The sequence below is a fragment of the Hyla sarda genome, chromosome 5 (assembly GCF_029499605.1).
Source record: "Hyla sarda isolate aHylSar1 chromosome 5, aHylSar1.hap1, whole genome shotgun sequence".
Lineage (NCBI taxonomy): Eukaryota > Metazoa > Chordata > Amphibia > Anura > Hylidae > Hyla > Hyla sarda.
Window position 1 is genome coordinate 75923876 of NC_079193.1, and position 27924 is coordinate 75951799.

At 44.7% G+C, this 27924-nt stretch overlaps 1 protein-coding gene across 7 annotated transcripts in view; it reads right to left on the minus strand.

Moving 5' to 3' along the window:
* The window catches only part of LOC130273250 (ATP-binding cassette sub-family B member 5-like), a 192478-nt gene that overhangs the window by 109500 nt on the left and 55054 nt on the right, over nt 1–27924 (minus strand). For 4 of the 7 annotated variants that reach the window (XM_056519729.1, XM_056519727.1, XM_056519723.1 and 1 more), the window contains exon 2: nt 10093–10199. In XM_056519729.1, the coding sequence (XP_056375704.1) occupies nt 10093–10199 (107 nt within the window). Of the gene's footprint in view, nt 1–10092; nt 10252–20968; nt 21012–27924 lie in introns of those variants that run through there. The other 3 variants (XM_056519726.1, XM_056519728.1, XM_056519725.1) reach the window with 2 other exon arrangements.

The window sequence follows — 27924 nt, forward strand, 5'->3', positions numbered from 1 at the left end:
TGAGATCTCGGCTCAAGTGGTGATCCCTTCAGCTGTTCCCACCCTCACCCTGTCAGATGCGCTCCTCCTGTCACAGCAACCCACTATTCCAGCGACTTTAGTCATTCCATATTCTATTTTACTGTCCTTTTCAGGACATTATTTAGAAATTTGACTTCCTATTAGTATTATTTAATATAATATTTAATATATATATATATATATATATATTTATATATCTAAAACTAGATAACAAGGAAGGCTGCAGCACACCAGGATGAACGGTGAAAGAACAAAGTGTTTATTCCATCACAACAGATGCGACGTTTCGGTCGCCCAATGCGGCCATTTTCAAGCATGTGATCATAGACATGTGCAGCATATATATATGGCTACAAATCAACAAGAATCAAGTGAATAAAGACATAAATATTGCATATATCAATCTATATAAAGGACATAAAGTGCAACGTGACAACTTCAGAGCTACCTCCTATAAAATGGCAGCAAACGTGTAAACAGTATTATGAATAAAGTTCATATTTCATCATAAGGTGCATAAGTATCTTCAGGTGTACGGTGATTAATTCGCAGTTGGGCGGGGGGGAACATCCACTCACCAGCAGCCAGGAAATAACCCGCTCGGTACTGTATACAGATTGGCGTCTCACGTGTACCGGCGCTCCATGTTTGTGGGAGGGGATGAGGCAGACCCATAGAAAGATGGATGAAAACATTGAGTGAGTGGAAAAAGACCAATAGTAGAACGAGCAGTCTGCTCATGCGCATTGTGGGTCCATGAGATGTGCACGGCCATTACTTGTATGGTCACACTGTTGCGAGAGATTGGCTTGATATTGCGGCTACAGCGCATACGTGAGGATGGATTGACACTCTGAGTCGTGCCAGCTCCTATTGAATGCTTCGGGCCAATGCTGTTTTCAGTATTCTGCTTGGCATCCTGGCAAGGAACAGGGGTTCACCCACGTCTCTCCAGGGGCTCAATCTCCAGGGCAATTCACTTGCCTTCCTTTCGGACTTTCTTCAGCCCCTTGGTGTTTCACCAAATTGATGAAACAAGCGGCAGCTTTGTTACGTTCCTGAGTGGTTCGTCTCATAATATATCTAGATGACATCCTCATCATGGCCAATTCGATCAATCAGGCCTATCTCCATATGGAATGGACTTTATCACTCCTGAGTCATCTGGGGTTTCTGATCAATTCCGACAAATCAATCCTTGTACCTTCACAAGAGGTAGAATTCTTGGGATTTCTGATCAACACTCGGTCAGCTCTTTTAAGTCTTCCCATGAAAAAATGTAAAACAATTCAGAAAGAAATTTGCTCTCTTACCAACAAAAATCTAATTTCCCTTTGATCCATTGCTCGGATAGTGGGACTTCCATCCGCATCCATTCATGCAATTTTTCCGGCCCCTCTACACTATCGGGCCCTTCAACATCTGAAAATCCGCCTCCTAAGGGATATTCATACGAGGTTTACCTTTCCTCAGAAGCAAAAGAAAAACTTCTGTGGTGGCTCCAACATATTAAAGAATGGAACAGAAAGGAGAGTCTCCTTGGTTGGGGAGCTCGTTGTGGCTGTCTTTCCACCGGAGGAAAATAGTCCTCTTTGGAAGCTCAGTTACACATCAATTGTCTGGAGCTTACAGCAGGATTTTTTGCTCTGAAGAGTTTCGCAAAAGACAACTCTCATTGCTGCATACGATTACGCATGGACAACATCTCAGCGGTTCAATATCAACTGTCTGGGAGGAACGAAATCTTCAATGTTGGCCAATATTGCCAAAGATCTGTGGCATTTTTGTCTAGACAGAAACATAATCCTCAAAGCCGAATATCTTCCGGGCCTCTACAACACAATAGCCCATTGGAACTCCCGTTACCTAAAAGATTCCAGCGATTGGAAACTAGATCATCTTGTTTTCCAACAAATAAATCACCTTTGGGGTCCTCTCCATCTAGACCTTTTTGCTTCCAGGCTCAACAGCCAACTCCCAATGTTCTTCAATTGGCATCCGGATCCGGAATCATCAGGGACAGATGCTCTCCTACAAATATGGCCAAAGAAAACTTTATATGCCTTTCCCCCGTTCACTCTTATCCCCAGACTTCTAGTTCAAGCTTCCATTCAGAAAGCGAAGTTGGTTCTAATCACTCCATGGTGGCCATCCCAATCATGGTTTACACAGATTCTGGGAATGTTGATTGATTTACGGAGAATCCTTCCTCTTTTCCCAAATCTTCTTTAGGATCCACTAGGGAACCCTCATCCTTTAATACTATCGCAACAACTTCCACTGGTAGCATGGCTGATTTCGGGACAATCTCATCTGAGTCAGTTCTCAACTTCTCATTTCTTATTGTAAACCTCAATTATATGTCTCTTCAGCCACACTGGCCAGATGGATTATATAAGTTATGTCTATGGCTAATATTGATATTTCAAAATTTGGAGCACATTCTACTAGAAGTGCAGTTTCCACTAAACTTATTCAATCTGGTGGATCCCTATCAGACTTACTCAAAGCAGCTAATTGGTCTTCAGAATCACCCTTCAAATCATTTTATTTTAGGCCAGAACATCATGTTTCTATGTCCCTTCTCTAATATATTATTATTGTATTTTGATTATTATATCATATATTTTTATATAATTATAGCTTTGAACATGCATATAATGCGAGGCCTCCTGTCTTGTCATAAAATTGGAGATTTTCTGACATAGAATTGTAGATTGATGGAAAATATGGATTTTATGAAAGACAGGAGGCAAGCATTATCCCACCCATTGTCCTATCCCTTATAAGATTACTACTTATGTATTCGCTTTTTCAGCCTAATAATCGTTATCGGAAGTGGATTTGTTCTATACATCATCTGCTGTCAAGACCTATATCTACTGTTCATCGTTCAGTTATCTCTACTCGTCCAATTGATTGGATCTACAAGATTTTTCATCTACATAATTCTGATGAATTGTCTTCTACTATCTACTGCAGGGGTCCTCAAACTACGGCCCGCAGGCCACATGCGGCCCGCGGAGCACATTTACCCAGCCCGCCGGGTGATTTTGCCTTAGGACATCCTTGTGTTCCGAAAGATGCTTTCGGAACACAAGGATGCCTCTGTGAAGTCCCTGCGGCCCGCATTTACTTTAAAAACGCGGGGACCGCCGGGAGCAGGCGCACGCAGCGACGTCACTGACGTTGCATGCGTGCGACCATGGCAACCGAGCGCGGAGCAGCGGAGAAGAAGAGTAGAAGCAAGGAAGCGCGCGCTGGTAGTAGGTGTTTACCAGCGGCGCGTCCCTTCGGTGTTCTGACCACCGATCCTCCGGTCCTGCTATGGCCGGAGCGGTGGTCGGAAAACTGAAATGGGGCAGTACACAGGCATACAGCCTCCAGCCATACTTTATGGCTGGAGGCTGTATGCCTGTTGGGGAACATACTGCCAGCCTAATGTGGGGGAACATACTGCCAGCCTAATGTGGGGGACTATACTGCACCTAATGTGGGGGACTATTCTGCACCTAATGTGGGGGAACTATACTGCACCTAATGTGGGGAGCTATACTGCACCTAATGTGGGGAGCTATACTGCACCTAATGTATGGGACTATATTGCACCTAATGTGGGGGACTATACTGCACCTAATGTGGAGGAACTATACTGCACCTAATGTGGGGGAACATACTGCCAACTTAATGTGGGGGACTATATTGCACCTAATGTGGGGGAACTATACTGCCAGCCTAATGTGGGGGAGTATATTGCACCTAATGTGGGGGACTATACTGCACCTAATGTGGAGGAACTATACTGCACCTAATGTGGGGGAACATACTGCCAACTTAATGTGGGGGACTATATTGCACCTAATGTGGGGGAACTATACTGCCAGCCTAATGTGGGGGACTATATTGCACCTAATGTGGGGGAACTATACTGCCAGCCTAACGCGGGGGACTATATTGCACCTAATGTGGGGGAACATACTGCCAGCGTAATGTGGGGGACTATACTGCACCTAATGTGGGGGACTATTCTCCACCTAATGTGGGGGACTATTCTGCACCTAATGTGGAGGACTATATTGCACCTAATGTGGGGGAACTATACTGCACCTAATGTGGGGGACTATATTGCACCTAATGTGGGGTACTATATTGCACCTAATGTGGGGGAACTATACTGCACCTAATGTGGGGAGCTATACTGCACCTAATGTGGGGAGCTATACTGCACCTAATGTGGGGAGCTATACTGCACCTAATGTGGGGGACTATATTGCACCTAATGTGGGGGACTATACTGCACCTAATGTGGAGGAACTATACTGCACCTAATGTGGGGGAACATACTGCCAACGTAATGTGGGGGACTATATTGCACCTAATGTGGGGGAACTATACTGCCAGCCTAATGTGGGGACTATATTGCACCTAATGTGGGGGAACTATACTGCCAGCCTAATGTGGGGGACTATATTGCACCTAATGTGGGGGAACATACTGCAAGCCTAATGTGGGGGACTATATTGCACCTAATATGGGGGGACTATACTGCCAACGTAATGTGGGGGACTATATTGCACCTAATGTGGGGGAACTATACTGCACCTAATGTGGGGGACTATATTGCACCTAATGTGGGGGAACTATACTGCCAGCCTAATGTGGGGGACTATACTGCCAGCCTAATGTGGGGGACTATATTGCACCTAATGTGTCGGACTATACTGCCAACGTAATGTGGGGGACTATATTGCACCTAATGTGGGAGAACTATACTGCACCTAATGTGGGAGAACTATACTGCACCTAATGTGGGGGACTATATTGCACCTAATGTGGGGGACTATATTGCACCTAATGTGGGGGAACTACAACCTAATGTGGTTGAACTATACTGCACCTAATGTGGGGGGGAACTACAACCTAATGTAGGGGAACTACTACCTAATGTGGGGGACTATACTGCCAACCTAATAAGGTGGAATTGTACTGCACCTAATGTGGGGGAATTGTACTGCACCTAATGTGGGGGAATTGTATTGCCAACCCTAATGTGGGGGAACTGTATTGCCAACCCTAATGTGGGGGAACTACAACCTAATGTGGGGGATCTATACTGCCAACCTAATGTAGGGGGAACTGTGCTGTGTACTTAAAGTGGTAGTCCACTAATAAGATATATAAAAGTGTGCATAGGAATTTATTCATGTTTTGTTATCTATAGTCCGGCCCTCCAACGGTCTGAGGGACCGTGGACTGGCCCCCCGTTTAAAAAGTTTGAGGACCCCTGATCTACTGAGTTTTTCTACTTGTTCCAGAAAGTTATCCTAAGTGGTTTATTGAACTATAGACTTTTACTTTATCTTATTATTGGCACCAAAGAAAGAGGGAGAATTCAGTCAAGCAGGACCTTATATCACCTGGGCTATTATATGACTGGCTACTGACTAGTGGGTAGTATTTTTGTTTGCACTCATTAATACACTCAATGGGGGACATGTATCAAAGAATTTACACAGTTTTTGTGTGTAAATTCTTGCGCAAAATTTTGTGCAAGCTGTTTTTTGTGTCTTTTTTTTGCGTACATTCTGATAGAGCATTTCCTCCTGATGTCGCGATATGGGGTACCTTGGAGTGACATCTTTAATAGGCATGGATTTATTAACTGCGTACTTTTCCTTTACACCCCAAAATTTTCCGCAAGTACCTTTTTTAGAATGCAAATATAAGCCGTCTTGGACTGCACTTAGCGAGATGCTCTAAATCATCCATATCATTTTTCAGAGTGGATTGCGGAGATTACTCTGCTTCTGCCGCCAGTCAGATTATCTCTGTGATACTTAAAATCTTTCCATGTACCTTTTAATAACAATGTAATGATTATGGACACTTGTGATCACCCGTTCACCTGCAGTCTAACCCCATACACCCGATAATACACCGGGTTATAGTGCGGGTGAAATACTTCCCGACACAGTTCACACTTCACACTGTGTAAAATTCAAACTGATGAGTGCAGGAGATTGTGTTATAGTCCAGGGGCTGAGGTGCAGATCACACCGGGTCATTATCCAGAGACCCGCTGCGATCCGCATTTATTTTCTTAAAAAGCCGGCGGCACATGCGGCTCCACTGCGATGCCTGCGGCTCCTGTATAGACTGTCATAATTCATAATCCCCGCCGCCGGGATACAGGAGCTCTGATTGGTCAATAGCTATCCGCCAATCAGAGCTCCCCTCTCCCGGCGGGGATTATGAATTATAAGAACTGTATATAGGAGCTGGCCGGCAGTGCAGTGTAGGCGCATGTACCGCTGGCTTGTATAGTTAATAAATGCAGATCGCAGCAGGTCTCTGAAGAATGACCTGCTGCGATCTGCCCCTCTGCCCTTGGACTACTACTCCTTGAGTCTGTCCCATGATGAGAGTAGTTGTAGTACCGCAGCACTGAGGGATGGCACTTGCACATCCCCCAGCTGCGGGACTTTATAGGACTACTACTCCCATCATGGACAGATTCTGCCCATGATGGGAGTTGTAGTCCAGGGGCTGAGGTGCAGATCGCAACGGGTCATTCTGCAGAGACCAGCTGCAATCCGCATGTAAGTTAGGAAGCCGGGCAGCACATGCGTCTACATCGCACTGCCCGCGGCTTCTATATACACTGTCATAATTCATAATCCCCGCCGGGAGAGGGGAGCTCTGATTGGTCAATAGGTATTCTCCAATCAGAGCTCCCGTCTCCCGGCGGCGGGGATTATGAATTATGACAGTGTATATAGAAGCCGCAATGTAGACGCATGTACCGTTTAATAAATGCGGATCGCAGCAGATCATTCTCTGGAGATTCGCTGCGATCCGCATTTATTAACTATACAAAGCGTCGGTACATGCGTCTACACTGCGGCTTCTATATACACTGTCATAATTCATGGGAGAGGGGAGCTCTGATTGGTCAATAGCTGTTCTCCAATCAGAGCTCCCATCTCCCGGCGGGGATTATGAATTATGAGAGCTGTATATAGAAGCCGCAGTGTAGACGCATGTACCGACGCTTTGTATAGTTAATAAATGCGGATCACAGCGGATCTCCAGAGAATGATCTGCTGCGATCCGCATTTAAGTTAGGAAACCGGGCAGTACATGCGTCTACATCGCGCTGCCCGCGGCTTCTATATACACTGACATAATTCATAATCCCCGCCGTCGGAACACAGGAGCTCTGATTGGAGAATACCTATTGACCAATCAGAGCTCCCCTCTCCCGTCGGGAATTATGAATTATGTCAGTGTATATAGAAGCTGGTGGGGTGCACTGTGTAGACGCATGTACCGCCTGGCTTCCTAACTTAAATGCGGATCGCAGCAGGTCTCTGCAGAATGACCCGATGCGATCTGCACCTCAGCCCCAGGACTACAACTCCCATCATGGAGTCTTTCCATGATGGGAGTAGTAGTCCTAAAAGGCACGCAGCCAGGGGATGTGCTAATGCCATCCCTCAGCAGTGCTGCGGTACTACAACTACTCCCATCATGGGACAGACTCTGTCCCATGATAGGAGTAGTAGTCCAAGGGCAGAGGGACAGATCTCTGTTCACATTATGCATTTTGCATAATGGGAACAGAGCAGTGTGTTCCCAAACAGGGAGACTCCAGCTGTTGCTTAACTACTGCCCCCCCCACGATAGGAGTTGTAGTTTAGCAACAACTGGAGGCTCCCTGTTTAGAAACACACTGCATTATGTGCGCTCTTCCCTGGAGAGAGCGCAAAAAATGTACTAACCCATATTTCTTGTTTTTCTTTTCTTCTCATTTCAGATACGTTAATTCGGAGGACTACGTCTGATTCGGTGGACTGCGACGATGACCAGCGTTTTTTTTTTTTCTTCAATAAAATGGTTAACGAGGGCTGTGGAGGAGTGATTCTTTTTAAATAAAAAATTTTTCATTAATGTGTCATGTTTTTTATAATTGAATTTTCAGGCTTAGTAGTGGAAGCCATCTTATAGATGGAATCCATTACTAAGCCAGGGCTTAGTGTTAGCCCCAAAATCAGCTAGCGCTAACCCCCAGTTATTATCCCGTTACCCACCACCACAGGGGTGGCGCTCCTGGGCCTAGGCAGTAACAGGCTGGCATTATTTAGGCTGGGGAGGGCCAGTAACAATGGTCCTTACCCACCCTGGTAAATGTCAGGCTGTTGCTGCTTGGTTGGTATCTGGCTGATACTGAACATAGGGGGAACCCTATAAATAAATAAAAAAAAGTGTGTGGTTCCCTCATTTTTTCAGTATCAGCCAGATACCAACAAAGCAGCAACAGCCTGATGTTACCAGAGTGGACAAGGACCATTGTTACTGGCCCTCCCCAGCCTAAATAACGCCAGCCTGTTACCACCTAGGCCAAGGAGCGCCATTTTTGATGCTCCGGGTCTGTTGGTACTGGCTCTTCCCGGCACCCCTGTGGCGGTGGATAACGGGGTAATAATTGGAGGTTAGTGCTAGCTGTTTTTGGTGCTAACGCTAAGCCCTGGCATAGTATTGGATTCCGTCTATAAGACAGCTTCCATTACTAAGCCTGAAAATTCAATTATAAAAAACACAACACATTGAAATTTTTTTTATAAAAAAGCACTCCCCCACAGCCCTCATTAACCCTTTTATTGACATTTAAAAAAACGCTGTTCATCGTCGCAATCCACCAAATCTGACATAGCCCTCCACATTCACGTATCTAAATTTTCGAAGAAAAAAAAAACAACAAAAAGTTTAGTAAATTTTTTTTTCCCACACACCAGCAAAAACGTAAGTAAAAAACGCAAGAAAAACTGTCAAAACACAGGAAAAAGATGTGACAGTTTTTCTGGCGGTTTTTGGCTGATGGACAAAAAACCTCAATGGAATCCTGACCTCAAAGCAATAGAACAAAATCCCTACGTCCACTTTTCCTGTGAGGTAGAGAAGGAGTGTACGGTAGAGCGAGGGGGGGTGTTTCTATATTTGCACAAGATTTATCAAAGGAGTGTACAGCCTAAGTAAATTCTGAGCAAGAGTGTACAATAGACAAGAGTGTAAATAAAGGGGTAGAACAGTGTCTACAATAGCCACATAATGATACGTGTCCCCCAATGTATTCATTTAGTTTATTGTTCTTCTGATATTTAAAAAAACATATTAATTTTGCTGCTATGCCCTTCAGTAAAGAAAGATGATGCATATAATGCTCGCCTCCTGTCTTTCATAAAATCCATATTTTCCATCACCAAGGATAGGAAAATCTCCAATTTAATCCTTACTTTGCACTTAAATGCAATATACCTTTTACCATATTGGTTGCAGAATCATTGTGTCCTTTATTTATATAAGTTTTTTGGTTGCTTGAAAATATGTATATACACTCACTGGCCAATTTATTAGGTACACTTGATCAATTGCTTGTTAAAACAAATAGCTAATTAGTCATTCACATAGCAAGTTAAGTGATTAAACTGACATGATTGTTGGTGCCAGACAAGTTTGTCTGAGGATTTTAGAAACTGCTGATCTACTAGGATTTTCACACACAACCATCCCTAGGGTTCACTGAGAATGGTGTAAATTAGATAAAACATCCAGTTATCATCAGTTGTGTGGACAAAAATTGTTGACTTCAAAGAAAAATGGGTAGACTGGTTTGAGATCACAGAAAGACAACAGAAACTCAAATAACCACTTGTTACAACCAAGGCAGAATACTATCTCTGAAAGCACACGTCAAACCTTGAAGCAGATGGGCCAAAGCAGCAGAAGACCACACCGGTTGCCACTCTTGTCAGCTAAGAACAGGAAACTGAGCCTACAATTCACACAGGCGCCATTGGACAATGGAAGACTGGAAATACATTGCCCGCTCTGATGAGTCTCTATTCTAATTGCGACATGCAGATGCAGGGTCATAATTTGTCGTAAACAACATGAAAGCATGGATCCATCTGCCTTGTATTAGAGGTTTAGGCTGGTTGTGGTGTAATGGTGTAGGGGACATTTTCTTTGGGCCCCTTAGTACCAATTGAGAATTGTTTAAACACAACCTACCTGAGTCTTGTTGCTGTCCATGTCCATCCCTTTATGACCACAGTGTGCCAATCTTCTGATGGCTACTTCCAGCAAGATAATGCACCATGTCACAAAGCTCACATCATCTGAAAGATGGAGGAAGAAGTAAAATGGCAACCCCACTCACATCTCGCAGCACTGTAAAGAAAGACAGACATTGTGAGCAATAGAGTCACTTATGATTTAGCAACTGCCAGATCCCGCCCAAACGTGCATCACTGCAGTTTGGGGTTGTTAGGTGAGTATGACTTATTTTTTATTTTACCATGCCCCCTATATATAACCGCATGTCCCCAGACATCCCCTATAACCACATGGTCATTATGGCAATCAAACAGCCATCACACCCCACTAAGTACTAAACACACAACACTAACTTTTGCAACATACCATTAACCACATGCACATACCACTAATACACTCCCCTCGCACAGGGTACACATATCACATACACCACTTACACAGAGTACACATACCGCATATACCATTTATACAGGGTACACATACAGCATATACTACTTACACAGGGAGCACATAGCACTCACACAGGGCACACATACCACATACACGGCTCACACATGTTACACATACCGCATATACCACTCACACAGGGTACACATACCGCATATACCACTTACACAGGGTACACATACCGCATATACCACTCACACAGGGTACACATACCGAATATACCACTCACACAGGGTACACATACCGCATACACCACTCACACAAGTTACACATACCGCATATACCACTCACACAGGGTACACATACCGCATACACCACTCACACAAGTTACACATACCGCATATACCACTCACACAGGGTACACATACCGCATATACCACTCACACAGGTTACACATACCGCATATACCACTCACACAGGGTACACATACCGCATATACCACTCACACAGGGTACACATACCGCATATACCACTCACACAGGTTACACATACCGCATATACCACTCACACAGGGTACATATACCGCATATACCACTTACAAAGGGTACACATACCGCATACACCACTCACACAGGGTACACATACCGAATATACCACTCACACAGGGTACACATACCGCATATACCACTCATACAGGGTACACATACCGAATATACCACTCACATACCGCATATACCACTCACGCAGGGTACATATACCACATATACCACTTACACAGGGTACACATACCGCATACACCACTCACACAGGTTACACATACCGCATATACCACTCACACAGGGTACATATACCGCATATACCACTTACACAGGGTACACATACCGCATATACCACTCACACAGGGTACACATACACCACTCACACAGGTTACACATACCGCATATACCACTCACACAGGGTACACATACCGCATATACCACTCACACAGGATACACATACCGCATACACCACCCACACAGGGTTAATATACTGCAAAGACCACTCACCCAGGGTACACATACCGCATAAACCACCCACACAGGGTACACATACCGCATACACCGCCCACACACTGGTCAAATGCCCACATACTAAGGATGCCACTTGCATACTATACTCATTGATACATTAGAAACATGGCACACAAAAAAAAATTAATTTATAGAAAGGATATATACTAATAATGAATAATACATCAAAAAGGGCACTCTGCAGTGTACACTGCTATACTCAACAGCCCATACTCACGCTCCCATATCACAGAAAACGCCGCCCCCTGTTGTAAGCTCCGTCTGGTCCATTTAATACCCCCCCACCCCACCCACAGCCCCATATGCACAAACTTGAGTAAATCTACCATTACAAAATACTCAATAATTAAATATAAAAACTCATATATACCAAGGAGCGTTTATATAGCAAGAATTATGATATAAAATGTATCAAATTTATGGTGAGGTCCGTTCGATAACCTCATTAAGTCAATGTGTTAAACCTAAAGATTCTATAAGATTCATGGTTAACTAACCTTGGAATCTATCGGAAAAATGACCAGGTATGTCATCCACAATATCTAAACTCAAAACTTTCCAATAACCTTCACATTTTAAACAAACATGTTTAGATACTCTTTGCTGCATAAAGTTGTTCTGTATGTTAACCCCTTAAAGGGGTACTCTGGTGGAAAACTTTTTTTTTTTTTTAAATGAACTGGTGCCAGAAAGTTAAACAGATTTGTAAATTACTTCTATTGAAAAATCTTTATCCTTCCAGTACTTATTAGCAGCTGTATGCTACAGAGGAAATTATTTGCTTTTTGAATGTCTTTTTTGTCTTGTTCACAGTGCTCTCTGCTTACATCTCTGTCCGTGTCAGGAACTGTCCAGAGTAGCATAGGTTTGCGATTTTCTCCTGTAGTTCCTGATACAGGCCTTAGGTGTCAGCAGAGAGCAATGTAGACAAGACAAAAAAGAAATTCAAAAAGAAAAGAATTTCCTCTGTCGCATACAGCTGCTAAAAAGTACTAAAAGGATAAAGATTTTTTGATAACAGTAATTTACAAATCTGTTTAACTTTCTGGCACCAGTTGATTTAAAAAAAAAAAATTCCACCGGAGTACAACTTTAACCCCTTAAGGACCCAGCCCAAATATACCTTAAGGACCCGGACATTTTTTGAACATCTGACCACTGTCACTTCAAGCGTTAATAACTCTGGGATGCTTTTACCTTTCATTTTGATTCCGAGATAGTTTTTTTGTGACATATTCTACTTTATGTTAGTGGTAAAATTTTGTCGATACTTGTATCCTTTCTTGGTGAAAAATTCCAAAATTTGATGAAAAAATTTAAAATTTTGCTTTTTTTTTTTTTACTTTGAAGCTCTCTGCTTATAAGGAAAATGGATATTCCAAATAAATTATACATTGATTCACATATACAATATGTCTACTTTATGACTGCATCATAAAGTTTACATGTTTTTACTTTTGGAAGACATCAGAGGGCTTCAAAGTTCAGCAGCAATTTCTCAGGGACCAGTTCAGTTTTGAAGTGGATTTGAAGGGCCTTCATATTAGAAATACCCCACAAATGACCCCATTATAAAAACTGCACCCCTCAAAGTATTCAAAATGACATTCAGTAAGTGTGTTAACCCTTTAGGTGTTTCACAGGACTAGCAGCAAAGTGAAGGAGAAAATTCAAAATCTTCATTTTTCACACTCACATGTTCTTGTAGACCCAGTTTTTGAATTTGTACAAGTGGTAATAGGAGAAAAAGCCCCCAAAATTTGTAACCCAATTTCTCTCGAGTAAGGAAATACCTCATATGTGTATGTCAAGTGTTCGGCGGGCGCAGTAGAGGGCTCAGAAGGGAAGGAGCGACAATGGGATTTTGGAGAGTGAATTTTTCTGAAATGGTTTTTGGGGGGGCATGTCACCTTTAGAGAGCCCCTATGGTGCCAGAACAGCAGAAAACCCCACATGGCATACCATTTTGGAAACTACACCCCTCAAGGCACGTAACAAGGGGTCCAGTTAGCCTTAACACCCCACAGGTGTTGACAACTTTTCGTAAAAATCGGATGTGTAAATGGAAAAAAAAAAGTCACACTAAAGTGCAGTTTTCCCCCCAAATTTACCATTTTTACAAAGGGTAATGAGAGAAAATGCCCCCCCCCCCCCCCCCAAATGTAACCCCATCTCTTCTGAGTATGGAAATACCCAACTTTTGCTGAAATGGTTTTTTGGGGGTATGTCACATTTAGGAAGCCCCTGTGGTGCCAGAACAGCAAAAAATACCCACATGGCATACTATTTTGGAAACTACACCCCTCAAGGAACATAACAAGGAGTCCGCTGAGCCTTAACACCCCACAGGTGTTTGACGACTTTTTGTTAAAGTTGGATGTGTAAATGAAAAAATAGTTTTTTTTTTACTAAAATGCAGTTTGTCCCCTACATTTAACATTTTTACAAGGAGTAATAGAAGAAAATGACCCCCAAAATTTGTAACCCCATTTCTTCTGAGTATGGAAATACCCCATGTTAGGACGTAAAATGCTCTGCTGGCAAACTATAATGCTCAGAAGAGGAGGAGCGCCATTGAGCTTTTGGAAAGAGAATTTGTTTGGAATGGTAGTCAGGGGCCATGTGCGTTTACAAAGCCCCCCCGTGGTGCCAGAACAGTGGACTCCCCCACATGTGACCCCATTTTCGAAACTACACCCCTCACAGAATTTAATAAGGTGTGCAGTGAGTATTTACACCCCACTGGCGTTTGACAGATCTTTTGAACAGTGGACTGTGCAAATGAAAAATTAAATTTTTCATTTTTACGGACCACTGTTCAAAAAATGTATCAGACACCTGTGGGGCGTAAATTCTCACTGTACCCCTTATTACATTACGTGAGGGGTGTAGTTTCCAAAATGGGGTCACATGTGTCGGGGGTCCATTGTTCTGGCACTATGGGGGCTTTGTAAACACATGTGGCCTTCAATTCCGGACAAATTTTCTCTTCAAAATCCCAATGGCGCTCCTTCTCTTCTGAGCATTGTAGTTCGCCCGCAGAGCACTTTAAATTCACATATGGGGTATGTTCTTACTCAGAAGAGATGGGGTTACAAATTTTTTTTTGGGGGGGGGGGGGGCTTTTTTCCTATTTTCCCATGTGAAAATGAAAAATTTAGGGTAACACCAGCACCCCCAAAATTTGTAGTGCAATTTCTCCCGAGTATGGAAATACCCCATATGTCGCCCTAAACTATTTCCTTGAAATACGACAGGGCTCCGAAGTGAGAGAGCGCCATGCGCATTTGAGGACTAAATTAGGGATTGCATAGGTGTGGACATAGGGGTATTCTACACCAGTGATTCCCAAACAGGGTACCTCCAGCTGTTGCTAAACTCCCAGCATGCCTGGACAGTGGCTGTCCAGAAATGCTGGGAGTTGTTGTTTTGCAAGAGCTGGTGGCTCGGTTTTGGAAACACTGCCGTACAAGACGTTTTTAATTTTTATTGGGGGGACAGTGTAAGGGGTGTATATGTAGTGTTTTACCCTTTATTATGTGTTAGTGTAGTGTAGTGTTTTTAGGGTACTTTCGCACTGTCGGGTTACGGTGCGTTTCCCGCCAGGAGTTTGCGCTGCGGCGAAAAATTTGCCGCAGCCCAAACTTGAAGCAGGAAATTTACTGTAAACCTGCCTGTGTGAATGTACCCTGTACATTCACACGGGGGGCAAACCTCCAGCTGTTTCAAAACTACAACTCCCAGCATGTACTGACAGACCGTGCATGCTGGGAGTTGTACTTTTGCAACAGCTGGTGGCACACTGGTTGGAAAACCTTCAGGTTCTGTTACCTAAAAAGTATTTTCCAACCAGTGTGCCTCCAGCTGTTGCAAAACTACAACTCCCAGCATGTACTAATCACCGAAGGGCATGCTAGGAGATGTAGTTATGCAACAGCTGGAGGTACCAAACTACAACTCCCAGTATGCCGAGACAGCTCTTTGCTGTCTGGGCATGCTGGGATTTGCAGTTTTGTAACATCTGGAGGGCTACAGTTTTTAGACCAGTGCACAGTGATCTCCAAACTGCGGATCTCCAGATATTGCAAAACTAAAACTCCCAGCATGCCCAGACAACAAACAGCTATGTGGGCATGCTAGGAGTTGTAGCTTTGCAAGATCTGGAGGGATATAGTTTAGAGACCACTGTATAGTGGTCTCAAACTGCAGCCCTCCAGCTGTTGCAAAACTACATATTCCAGCATGCCCAAACAGCTGTCTGGGCATGCTGGGAGTTGTAGTTTTGCAACATCTGGAAGGCTACAGTTTAGAGACCACAGTCTCAGACTGTAGCCCTCCAAATCAACTTATCGGCTTCCGTAGGATTCAGGGAGCCGTCCTTTTCTGACGCACATCACACCGCCCGCCGATCACCGTCGCTGCAGCCTCCGGATCGGTAAGTGGACGTCGGCGCCCAGTCCCCTTCGATTCCCGGTTCTGCCCCGCCTATTGTGTTTGGGCAGCAGAATTCACTTGCGATTTGCGCCGATTGCTGACGGGGGGGGGTCTGATGACCCCCCTGGGCATTTGCGCAGGGTGCCTGCTGATTGATATCAGCAGTCACCCCGGTCCGTATGGATACGCCCTGGGTCCTTAAGTACCAGGACGTCAAGGCGTATCCATACGCCCTAGGTCCTTAAGTGGTTAAAGGGGTACTCCGGTGGTCAACGTGTTTTTCCGTTTTTGACTTACCCTATTTGTTTTGTTTCATTTCTATTCTTGTTCCGTTCTTTGTTGTCTTTTTATCCCACACTTTGTTTTCCTATCTTTGCTTCTATTTCCTGTTTCTTGCTGTGCTGAAAACTACAAATCCCAGCATGCCACATGCCTTGCTGGTTTGGGGCGGCTCCTTTTTTTTTGTTTGTTTGTTCTGCCCTTTACCCATCCTACTATTTTCCCGGGTCAGCCCCCTTATACACAGCACACTACTATAATCAGCCTTGGTTGGGATACACTGTCATACACACACAAAAGGGACTACAACTCCCAGCATGTGTAATTCAGGAGTCTTCAGTCTGTGGTATAACACCAGCATGCTGCCTCTGTAGTCTCCTGGGGGTTGTAGTTCACCACACCTCTGTAGGGCATACACCAGTGTTTCACAACCAGGGTGCCTACAGGTGTTGCAAAGCTACAACTCCCAGCATGACCAGAAAGCCTTTGGGCATGCTAGGAGTTATAGTTTTGCAACAGCTGGAGGCACACTGGTTGGGAAACACTGGTGTAACATGATGTGCATGCTGAATAGGCTAGAACAGTGTTTCCCAACCAGTGTACCTCCAGCTGTTGCAAATCTACAACTCCCAGCATGCCCAAAGTCTGTCAGGGCATGCTGGGAGTTGTAGTTTTGCAACAGCTGGAGGCACACTGGTTTGTAAACACTAGCATACACACACCCACAACAGGGACTGCAACTCCTAGCATGTGTAATTCAGGAGTCCCCCCTCCCCCTTCACATAAAGGGGGAGATTTATCAAAAACCTGTACAGAGGAAAACTTGCCCAGTTGCCCATAGCAACCAATCAGCTTGCTGCTTTCATTTTTATGAAGATCTGTGAAAAATAAAAGAAGCAATCTGATTGGTTGCTATGGGTAACTGGGCAAGTTTTCCTCTGCACAGGTTTTGATAAATCTCCCCCATAGAGATCATTTCCAGTATGAGATTTATTCCCCTGCAGTCCATACATCCCCAGCCCGTGCACCTTCTCATCCTCCCCTTCAGATAACACTTATCTTCTCCTGTGCAGACCTGCGTCCTTAGAATACAGAGCGGGGGGAGGGGAGGTGAGGAGCTGTGTACTCAGCTGGATGAGATGAGGGGCGTGGCTTATTCCTCTCATGCAGAGGGAAAAAAAAGCTGTGACATCTTGTCCACAACAGACTCAGAACTGTGGACAACAGTAAAAGAAAACCCTCTGAACTACAGAACTTCCTGCCCAACAAACAGGTAAGAAAAACACATACATGCTGCCAAAACATATAACACATGTATATTGCAAAAAAACTAAACTTACAAAGAAGATGCCATATAGTCAAAAAAATTAACCACCGGAGTACCCCTTTAACCCCTTCAGGACGGAGCCCATTTTGACCTTAAGGACCGGAGCGTTTTTTGCACATCTGACCACTGTCACTTTAAACATTAATAACTCTGGAATGCTTTTAGTTATCATTCTGATTCCGAGACAGTTTTTTCATGACATATTCTACTTTAACATAGTGGTAAATTTTTGTGGTAACTTGCATCCTTTCTTGGTGAAAAATCTGTAAATTTGATGAAAAATTTGAAAATTTTGCATTTTTCTAACTTTGAAGCTTTCTGCTTGTAAGGAAAATGGATATTACAAATAAATTTTTTTTGGTTCACATATACAATATGTCTACTTTATGTTTGCATCATAAAATTGACGTGTTTTTACTTTTGGAAGACACCAGAGGGCTTCAACGGTCAGCATCAATTTTCCGATTTTTCACAAAATTTTCAAACTCAGTATTTTTCAGGGACCAGTTCAGGTTTGAAGTGGATTTGAAGGGTCTTTCTATTAGAAATACCCCCTAAATGACCCCATTATAAAAACTACACCCCCCAAAGTATTCAAAATGACATTCAGTCAGCGTTTTAACCCTTTAGGTGTTTCACACGAATAGCAGCAAAGTGAAGGAGAAAATTCACAATCTTCATTTTTTACACTCACATGTTCTTGTAGACCCAATTTTTGAATTTTTACAAGGGGTAAAAGGACAAAATTTTTACTTGTATTTGTAGCCCAATTTCTTTCGAGTAAGGACATACCTCATATGTCTATGTAAAGTGTTCGGCGGGTGCAGTAGAGGGCTCAGAAGGGAAGGAGCGACAAGGGGATTTTGGAGAGTACGTTTTTCTGAAATGGTTTTTGGGGGGCATGTTGCATTTAGGAAGCCCTTATGGTGCCAGAACAGCAAAAAAAAAAAAAAAAACACACAGCATAACATTTTGGAAACTAGACCACTCGGGGAATGTAACATGGGATAAAGTGAACCTTAATACCCCACAGGTGTTTTGCAAATGTAAAAAAATAATAATAATTTTTACCTAAAATGCTTGTTTTCCCAAAAATTTTACATTTTTAAAAAGGGTAATAGCATAAAATACCCCTAAATTTGAAGCCCAATTTCTCCCGATTCAGAAAACACCCCATATGGGGGTGAAAAGTGCTCTGCTGGCGCACTACAGGTCTCAGAAGAGAAGGAGTCACATTTGGCTTTTTGAAAGCAAATTTTGCTCTGGGGGCATGCCGCATTTAGGAAGCCCCTATGGTGCCAGGACAGCAAAAAAAATAACCCACATGGCATACCATTTTGGAAACTAGACCCCTCGGGGAACGTAACAAGGGGTTAAGTGAACCTTTATACCCCACAGGTGTTTCACGACTTTTGCATATGTAAAAAAAAATTATTTTTTTTACCTAAAATGCTTGTTTTCCCAAAAATTTAACATTTTTAAAAAGGGTAAAAGCCGAAAATACCCCCCAAAATTTGTAACACAATTTCTCCCGAGTACGGCGATACCCCCTATGTGACCCTAAACTGTTGCCTTGAAATACGACAGGGCTCCAAAGTGAGAGCGCCATGCGCATTTGAGGCCTATATTAGGGACTTGCATAGGGGTGGACATAGGGGAATTCTACGCCAGTGATTCCCAAACAGGGTGCCTCCAGCTGTTGCAAAACTCCCAGCATGCCTGGACAGTCAACGGCTGTCTGACAATACTGGGAGTTGTTGTTTTGCAACAGCTGGAGGCTCCGTTTTGGAAACAGTGGCGTACCAGACGTTTTCATTTTTATTGAGGAGGGGAGGGGGGCTGTGTAGGGGTATGTGTATATGTAGTGTTTTTTACTTTTTATTTTATTTTTTGTTAGTGTAGTGTTTTTAGGTACAGTCACACGGGCGGGGGTTCACAGTAGTTTCTCGCTGGCAGTTTGAGCTGCGGCAGAAAATTTGCGGCAGCTCAAACTTGCAGCCAGATACTTACTGTAATCCTCCGCCCATGTGAGTGTACCCTGTACATTCACATTGGGGGGGGGAAGAAACATCCAGCTGTTGCAAAACTACAACTCCCAGCATGCGCTGACAGACTGTACATGCTGAGAGTTTTAGTTATGCAACAGCTGTAGGCACACTGGTTATGTATCACTGAGTTTGTGACCTAACTCAGTGTTTCACAACCAGTGTGCCTCCAGCTGTTGCAAAACTACAACTCCCAGCATGTACGGTGCATGGTGTACATTGACTGCTGAGAGTTGGAGTTTGCAACAGCTGGAGGCACACCGGTCGTGAAACACTGAGTTAGGTAAAAAAAAAAAACTCTAAGTTTCACAACCAGTGTGCCTTCAGCTGTTACAAAACTACAACTATCAGCAGTCACGACAGCCAACGGGCATGCTGGGAGTTATAGTTATGCAATCAGCAGATGCACCACTACAACTCCCAGCATGCACTTTAGCTGTTTGTGCAAGGGAGTTGTAGTTATACAACAGCTGAAGGTACACTTTTCCATAGAAAAAATGTGCCTCCAGCTGTTGCAAAACCATAAGTCCCAGCATGCCCATAAGGGAAAGCTGGGAGTTGTGGTGGTCTGCCTCCTGCTGTTGCATAACTACAGCTCCCAGCATGCCCTTTTTGTATGCTGGGAGCTGTTGCTAAGCAACAGCAGGAGGCTGTCACTCACCTCCAACGATCCAGCCGCATGAGGTCAGTCCCTCGTCGTCGTCGCCGCCGCCACTGCTCCTGGGGCCCCGATCCCAACATTCACGCCGGGGATCGGGGTCCCCAGCACCCGGGGTGCACGTCCCGCACCCCTCACGTCCTCTGGAAGAGGGGCGGAGCGGGTGCGGGAGTGACACCCGCAGCAGGCGCCCTGATTGGTCGGCCGGTAATCCGGACGACGAATCAGGGCGATCGTGAGGTGGCACCAGTGCCACCTCACCCCTGCAGGCTCTGGCTGTTCGGGGCCGTCAGAGACGGCCCCGAACAGCCAGTAATTCCGGGTCACCGGGTCACTGGAGACCCGATTGACCCGGAATCGCCGCAGATCGCTGGACTGAATTGTCATGGGGGGGCATAATGACCCCCCTGGGCAATATGCCGGGATGCCTGCTGAACGATTTCAGCAGGCATCCGGCTCCGGTCCCCAACGGGCTAGTGGTGGGGACCGGAATTCCCATAGGGCGTATGGATACGCCCTCGGTCCTTAATGACTCGGAATGCAGGGCGTATCCATACGCCCTATGTCCTGAAGAGGTTAAAGGGGTACTCCAGGGAAGAAAAATAAAAATGCCCCAAAGCCACCACAATACCTGTTCTTTGTCCCCTGTAGTTATTCATGTGATTTTGGCAGCTCCTTTGGCCCCTGATATCTCCTAAATACTTTCTCCTTGTTTACTGTACAGAGACTACAACTCCCAGAATTCATTGCAGGTCTGTGTAATGGTTGCCAGCCAACTGCTTACACTATCTGTGTGCAGGCTTACACTGCAGATCACACATACACACACTGGGGGAAATTTATCAAACTGTGTGAGAGAAAAAGTGGAGGGAGTTTTCCACAGCAACCAGCTAACAAGCTGAGGTAAAGTGAAAGCTGAGCTGTGATTGGCTGCATATGGGGAAATATCTCCACTTTTTCTCTCACACAGTTTGATAAATCTGGGCCACTGTACAGGTCCTTTCTTTTAACCCCTTAAGGACTCAGGGTTTTTCCGTTTTTGCACTTTCGTTTTTTCCTCCTTACCTTTTAAAAATCATAACCCTTTCAATTTTCCACCTAAAAATCCATATTATGGCTTATTTTTTGCGTCGCCAATTCTACTTTGCAGTGACATTAGTAATTTTACCCAAAAATGCACGGCGAAACGGAAAAAAAAATCATTGTGCGACAAAATCGAAAAAAAAACGCCATTTTGTAACTTTTGGGGGCTTTGCATATTTGGGGGCAGTGCATATTTCGGTAAAAATGACACCTTATCATTATTCTGTAGGTCCATACGGTTAAAATGATACCCTACTTATATAGGTTTGATTTTGTCGGACTTCTGGAAAAAATCATAACTACATGCAGGAAAATTTATACGTTTAAAAATGTCATCTTCTGACCCCTATAACTTTTTTATTTTTCCACGTACGGGGCGGTATGAGGACTCATTTTTTGCGCCGTGATCTGAAGTTTTTATCGGTATGATTTTTGTTTTGATCGGACTTTTTGATCACTTTTTATTCATTTTTTAATGTTATAAAAAGTGACCAAAATACGCTTTTTTGGACTTTGGAATTTTTTTGCGCGTACGCCATTGACCGTACAGCTTAATTAATGATATATTTTTATAGTTCGGACATTTACGCACGCGGCGATACCACATATGTTTATTTATTTATTTTTTTACACCGTTTTATTTTTTTTATGGGAAAAGGGGGGTGATTCAAACTTTTATTAGGGAAGGGGTTAAATGACCTTTATTAACACTTTTTTTTAACTTTTTTTTTGCAGTGTTATAGGTCCCATAGGGACCTATAACTCTGCACACACTGATCTCTCATCCTGATCACAGGCGTGTATTAACACGCCTGTGATCAGCATTATCGGCTCTTGACTGCTCCTGCCTGGATCTCAGGCACGGAGCAGTCATTCGTCGATCGGACACCGAGGAGGCAGGTAAGAGCCCTCCCGGTGTCCGATCAGCTGTTCGGGACGCCGCAAATTCACCGCGGCGGTCCCGAACAGCCCGACTGAGCAGCCGGGATACTTTCAGTTTCACTTTAGAAGCGGCGGTCAGCTTTGACCGCCGCTTCTAAAGGGTTAATAGCGCACATCGCCGCGATCGGCGATGTGTGGTATTAGCCGCGGGTCCCGGCAGTTGATTAGCGCCGGGACCGACGCGATATGATGCGGGATCGCGGCGCGATCCCGCTTCATATCGCAGGAGCCGTTGCAGGACGTAAATATACGTCCTGCGTCGTTAAGGGGTTAAACTTTGCCTCCTGCCATAAATATTTGTGTGTTCTGAATTGCAGCATATTCAAACGAAAAACAGCAGCTCAGTTGTGACTAAGAATCTTCACTGCTTTTCTCTCACACAGGGGGAAGGGGGAAGGGTTGCTGTACAGCCAGAGTTCTAGCCCAATCAGAAATCAGACATAGATCAGGTGATGCTGTCTTCATGGGAGGGGCTGCTCTCACTGAGGAGACAAAGTGGATCTAAAAAATGCATTTTTCTCTCACTTGCTGCAAGTAAGTGACAGCTGAAAGAGGAAAACTGTTGTATATAGCTAATTAATGATATTTAGACAAATGCATAGGTTGGTGAGAGGGAAAGAATGGGCTATGGATTTAGTTCCCCGGAGTACCCCTTTAACCCCTTAAGGACTCAGCCCATTTTGGCCTTAAAGGGGTAGTCCAGTGGTGAAAAACTTATCCCCTATCCTAAGGATAGGGGATAAGTTTGAGATCGCGGGGGGTCCGACCGCTGGGGCCCCCTGCGATCTCTCTGTACGGGGCCCCGGCTCTCCGCCGAGATAGCGGGTGTCGACCCCCGCACGAGGCGTTGGCCGACACGCCCCCTCAATACATCTCTATGGCAGAGCCGGAGATTGCCGAAGGCAGCGCTTCGGCTCTGCCATAGAGTTGTATTGAGGGGGCGTGTCGGCCGCCGCCTCGTGCGGAGGTCGACACGCCCCCTTCCAGCGGGCTGTCGGGGCTCCGTACAGGAGATCGCAGGGGGCCCCAGCGGTCGGACCCCCCGCGATCTGCAACTTATCCCCTATCCTTATGATAGGGGATAAGTTGCTCACCACTGAATCACCACTGGACTACTCCTTTAAGGACTCAGACAATTAAATTTTTACGTTTTCATTCTTTCCTCCTCGCCTTCTAAAAATCATAACTCTTATATTTTCATCCACAGACTAGTATGAGGGCTTGTTTTTTTCGCGACTAGTTGTCCTTTGTAATGACATAACTCATTATATCATAAAATGTATGGCGCAACCAAAAAACACTATTTTTGTGGGAAAATTAAAACAAAAAACGCAATTTTGCTAATTTTGGAAGGTTTCGTTTTCACACCGTACAATTTATGGTAAAAATGACGTGTGTTCTTTATTCTGAGGGTCAATACGATTAAAATGATACCCATTTTCTATTATTGTTGCGCTTAAAAAAAATCACAAACTTTTTAAACAAATTAGTACGTTTTATAATCCCTTTATTTTGATGACCTCTAACTTTTTTATTTTTCCGTATAAGCGGCGGTATGGGGGCTCATTTTCTGCGCCATGATCTGTGATTTTTTTTTATACCACATTTGCATATAAAAAACTTTTAATACATTTTTTATAATTTTTTTAAAATAAAATGTATTAAAAAAGTAGCAATTATTTTTTACACTTTTTGGGGGTAAAATAGGAAAAAACTGCTGTTTTACTTTTTTATTGGGGGAGGGGATTTTTCACTTTTTTTTTACTTTTACATTTTTTTTTACACTTGAATAGTCCCCATAGGGGACTATTCATAGCAATACCATGATTGCTAATACTGATATGTTCTATGTATAGGACATAGAACAGATCAGTGTTATAGGCAATCTTCTGCTCTGGTCTGCTCGATCTCAGACCAGAGCAGGAGACGCGGGGAGCCGGACGGAGGAAGGTGAGGGGACCTCCATGCGGCGTTCTGAATGATCGGATCCCCGCAGCAGCGCTGCGGGCGATCCGATCATTCATTCAAATCGCGCACTGCCGCAGATGCCGGGATCTGTATTGATCCCGGCACCTGAGGGGTTAATGGCGGACGCCCGCGAGCGATCAGCAGCCGGGATCAGCCGCGCATGACACGGGCATGGCTCCGATGCCCGCGGTTATGCACAGGACGTAAATGTACGTCCTGGTGCGTTAAGTACCACCACACCAGGACGTACATTTACGTCCTGCGTCCTTAAGGGGTTAAGGACCCAGCCCATTTTCACCTTAAAGGGGTACTCCGGCGCTAAGACATCTTATCCCCTATCCAAAAGATAGGGGATAAGATGCCTCATTGCGGGGGCCCCGTCGCTGGGGACCCCTGTGATCTTGCACGCCGCACCCCGTTTAAAATCAGACCCCGGAGCGTGCTCGCTCCGGGTCTGATTACTGTCGATCATTGGGCCGGAGCGTTGTGACGTCAAGGCTCTGCCCCGTGTGAGCTGTTAAAGTCAGATTTTTATTTCCACTAAAATATTGGTTTTCTCCCAAATTTTCAATTTTTACAAGGGGTAATAGGAGAAAATTCCCCCCAAAATGTGTAACCCCATCTCTTCTGAGTATGGCAGTACCCCATTTGTGGATGTAAAATGCTCTACAGGGCTCAGAAGAGAAGCAGCGCCATTGAGCTTTTGGAGAGAGAATTTGGTTGGAATAGAAGACGGGGGCCATGTGCAATTACAAAGCCCCCCTTGGTGCCTGAACAGTGGACCCCCCCCCCCCCCCCCCACATATGAGCCCATTTTGAAAACTGGCATTTGACAGATCGTACCCCATATTACATTGCGTGAGGGGTGTAGTTTCCATAATGGGGTCACATGTGGGGGGGGGGGGGGCACTGTTCTGACACTATGGGGGCTTTGTAATCACACATGGCCTTCAATTTTGCACACATTCTCTCTCTCCAAAAGCCCAATGGCGCTCCTTCTCTTGCACTTTATATTCACATATGGAGTATGCTCTTACACAGAAGAAATGGGTCTACAAATTTTGGGGGGCATTTTTCCTATTCTCCCTTGTGAAAATGAAAAATGTAGGGTAACATCAGCCTTTTAGTGAAAAAAAAATATTTTTTCATTTTCCCATCCAACTTTAATAAAAATTCATCAAACACCTGTGGGGTATTAAAGGGGTATTCCGGGCCAAAAACATCTTATCCCCTATCGAAAGGATAGGATTTCTGATGGCGGGGGGCCAGCCGCTGGGACCCTCCGTGATCTCCCTGCAGCAGCCTGCATTCTATGCGTAGCTGCGTCTGAAGTTTCGGAAACCTCCGGGCTTCTGAGACAGGGACGTGACGTCATGCCACGCCCCCTCCCTTCATGTCTATGGGAGGGAGCGTTGCGGCCATTACGCCCCCTCCCATAGAAATGAATGGAGTGGGCGTGACGTCACATCCTCGTCTCGGAAGCCCGGCGGTTTCCGAAAATTTCAGACGCAGCTACGCATAGAATGCAGGCTGCTGCAGGGAGATCGCGCGGGGTCCCAGCGGCGGGCCCCCCCCAATGATCAGACATATTATCCCCTATCCTTTCGATAGGGGATAAGATGTTTTTGCCCGGAATACCCCTTTAAGGCTCACTATACCCCTTGTTACATTCCGTGAGGGGTGCAGTTTCCAAAATGGGGTCACATCTGGGAATTTATTCTTTTGCGTTTGACAGAACCACTGTAAAATCAGCCACCCCTGTGCAAATCACCAATTTAGGCCTCAAATGTACATAGTGCGCTCTCACTCCTGAGCCTTGTTGTGCGCCCGCAGATCACTTTACACCCACATATGGGGTATTTCCGAGAAATTGCGTTACAAATTTTGGGGGTCTTTTTTTGCTTTTACCGCTTGTGAAAATTAAAAGTATGGGGCAACACCAGCATGTTAGTGTACAAAAATTTCATTTTTTACACAAACCTGCTGGCGTAGACCTCAACTTTACCTTTTCATAAGGGTTAAAAGGAGAAAAAGCCCCCCAAAATATGCAACGCAATTTCTCCCGAGTACGGAAATACTCCATATGTGGCACTAAAACTGTTGCCTTGTAATACAACAGGGCTCCAAAGTGAGAGAGCGCCATGCGCATTTGAGGCGTAAATTGCGCATTTGAAGCTTAAATCGGGGATTTGCATCCGCCACCAAAATACCCTACGTCAGTGTTTCCCAAACAGGGTGTCTCCAGTTGTTGCAAAGCTCCCAGCATGACTTGACAGTCAGTGGCTGTCCGGCAATACTGGGAGTTGTTTTTTAAAAGCTGGAGGCTCAGATTTGGAAACCGTGTCATACAATAATTTTTTTTTTATTTTATTTTATTATTGGGGAGGGGGGGGGGTAACTGTGTGAGGGTATATGTAGTAGGGGTGTGAATCGGCAAGAATTTGGCGATACGATATGTAACACGATACACGTATGACGATACAATATATCGCGATATATCCCGATTCTGTTTACGGGATAATATATCGCGATATATCCCGATTCTGTCTCAAAAACAAATGTCTTTTACACTTTTATTAAAACTTTTTTTTTTTTATACACTTTATTAAGACTTTTAGGAGGAATCATTAGATTCCTCAGACAGATGAATAGAGTTCTATTGAACTCCATTGATTTGCGATCCATTGATAGAGCCTAGTCAAGCCAGGCTCTATCAATGACAGAGCCATGGGACAGCAGGAAGCAGAGGTAAGCCCTCCGGCTACCTCCACAGTGGATTGCCCACCCACGATCGCGCTGTGGGGGGGCGATCCACCCTACTGGCCCACCAGGGAGCATTCACAGATCCCTTTAGACGCCGCTGTCAGCTTTGACAGCGGCGATCTAAAGGGTCAATAGCAAGCCACGGTGATCACCGCATGCTGGCTATTAGCGGTGGACCCGGCTACTGAAAACAGCTGGGGGCTGTAGAATATGGAGCGGGCAGGAGTCCATACAGACTGCTGAGCACCGCATGCTGGATATTAGCGGCGGTGATGCATCAGCGGCCCCCGGCTACTGAAATCAGCCGGGGGCCGCAGAGTACGGAGCCGGCAGGAGTCGGGAGCCCGCTCCATACACCCAGAGCGCTGCCGCGCTTGTCAGGTCCGGCCCTGCTTGCACGAGCCGGAAAAATTCACCTGCCCGAAACAGCATGTCCCGGGCGTCAGGAGATACAAATTCAACATCCCTAAAAGGATCGATTCAAAAATATTTTGAATCGATTCAGTATCGCCAAATGAAAAATCACGATAATCGTGCAAATCGATTTTTTCTTACATCCCTAATATGTAGTGTTTTACTTTTTATTTTGTGTAGTTTAGTGTAGTGTTTTTAGAGTACATTCACACAGGCGTCGGTTTAAAGTGAGTTTCTCGCTGGGAGTTTAATCTGCGGCGGAAAACTTGCCGCATCTCAAATTTGCAGCAGAAAACTCACTGCAAACCCCCGCCTGTGTGAATATACCCTGTACATTCACATGGGGGGGGCAAACCTCCAGCTGTTGCAAAACTCCCAGCAGACAGATCATACATGCTGGGAGTTGTAGTTATGCAA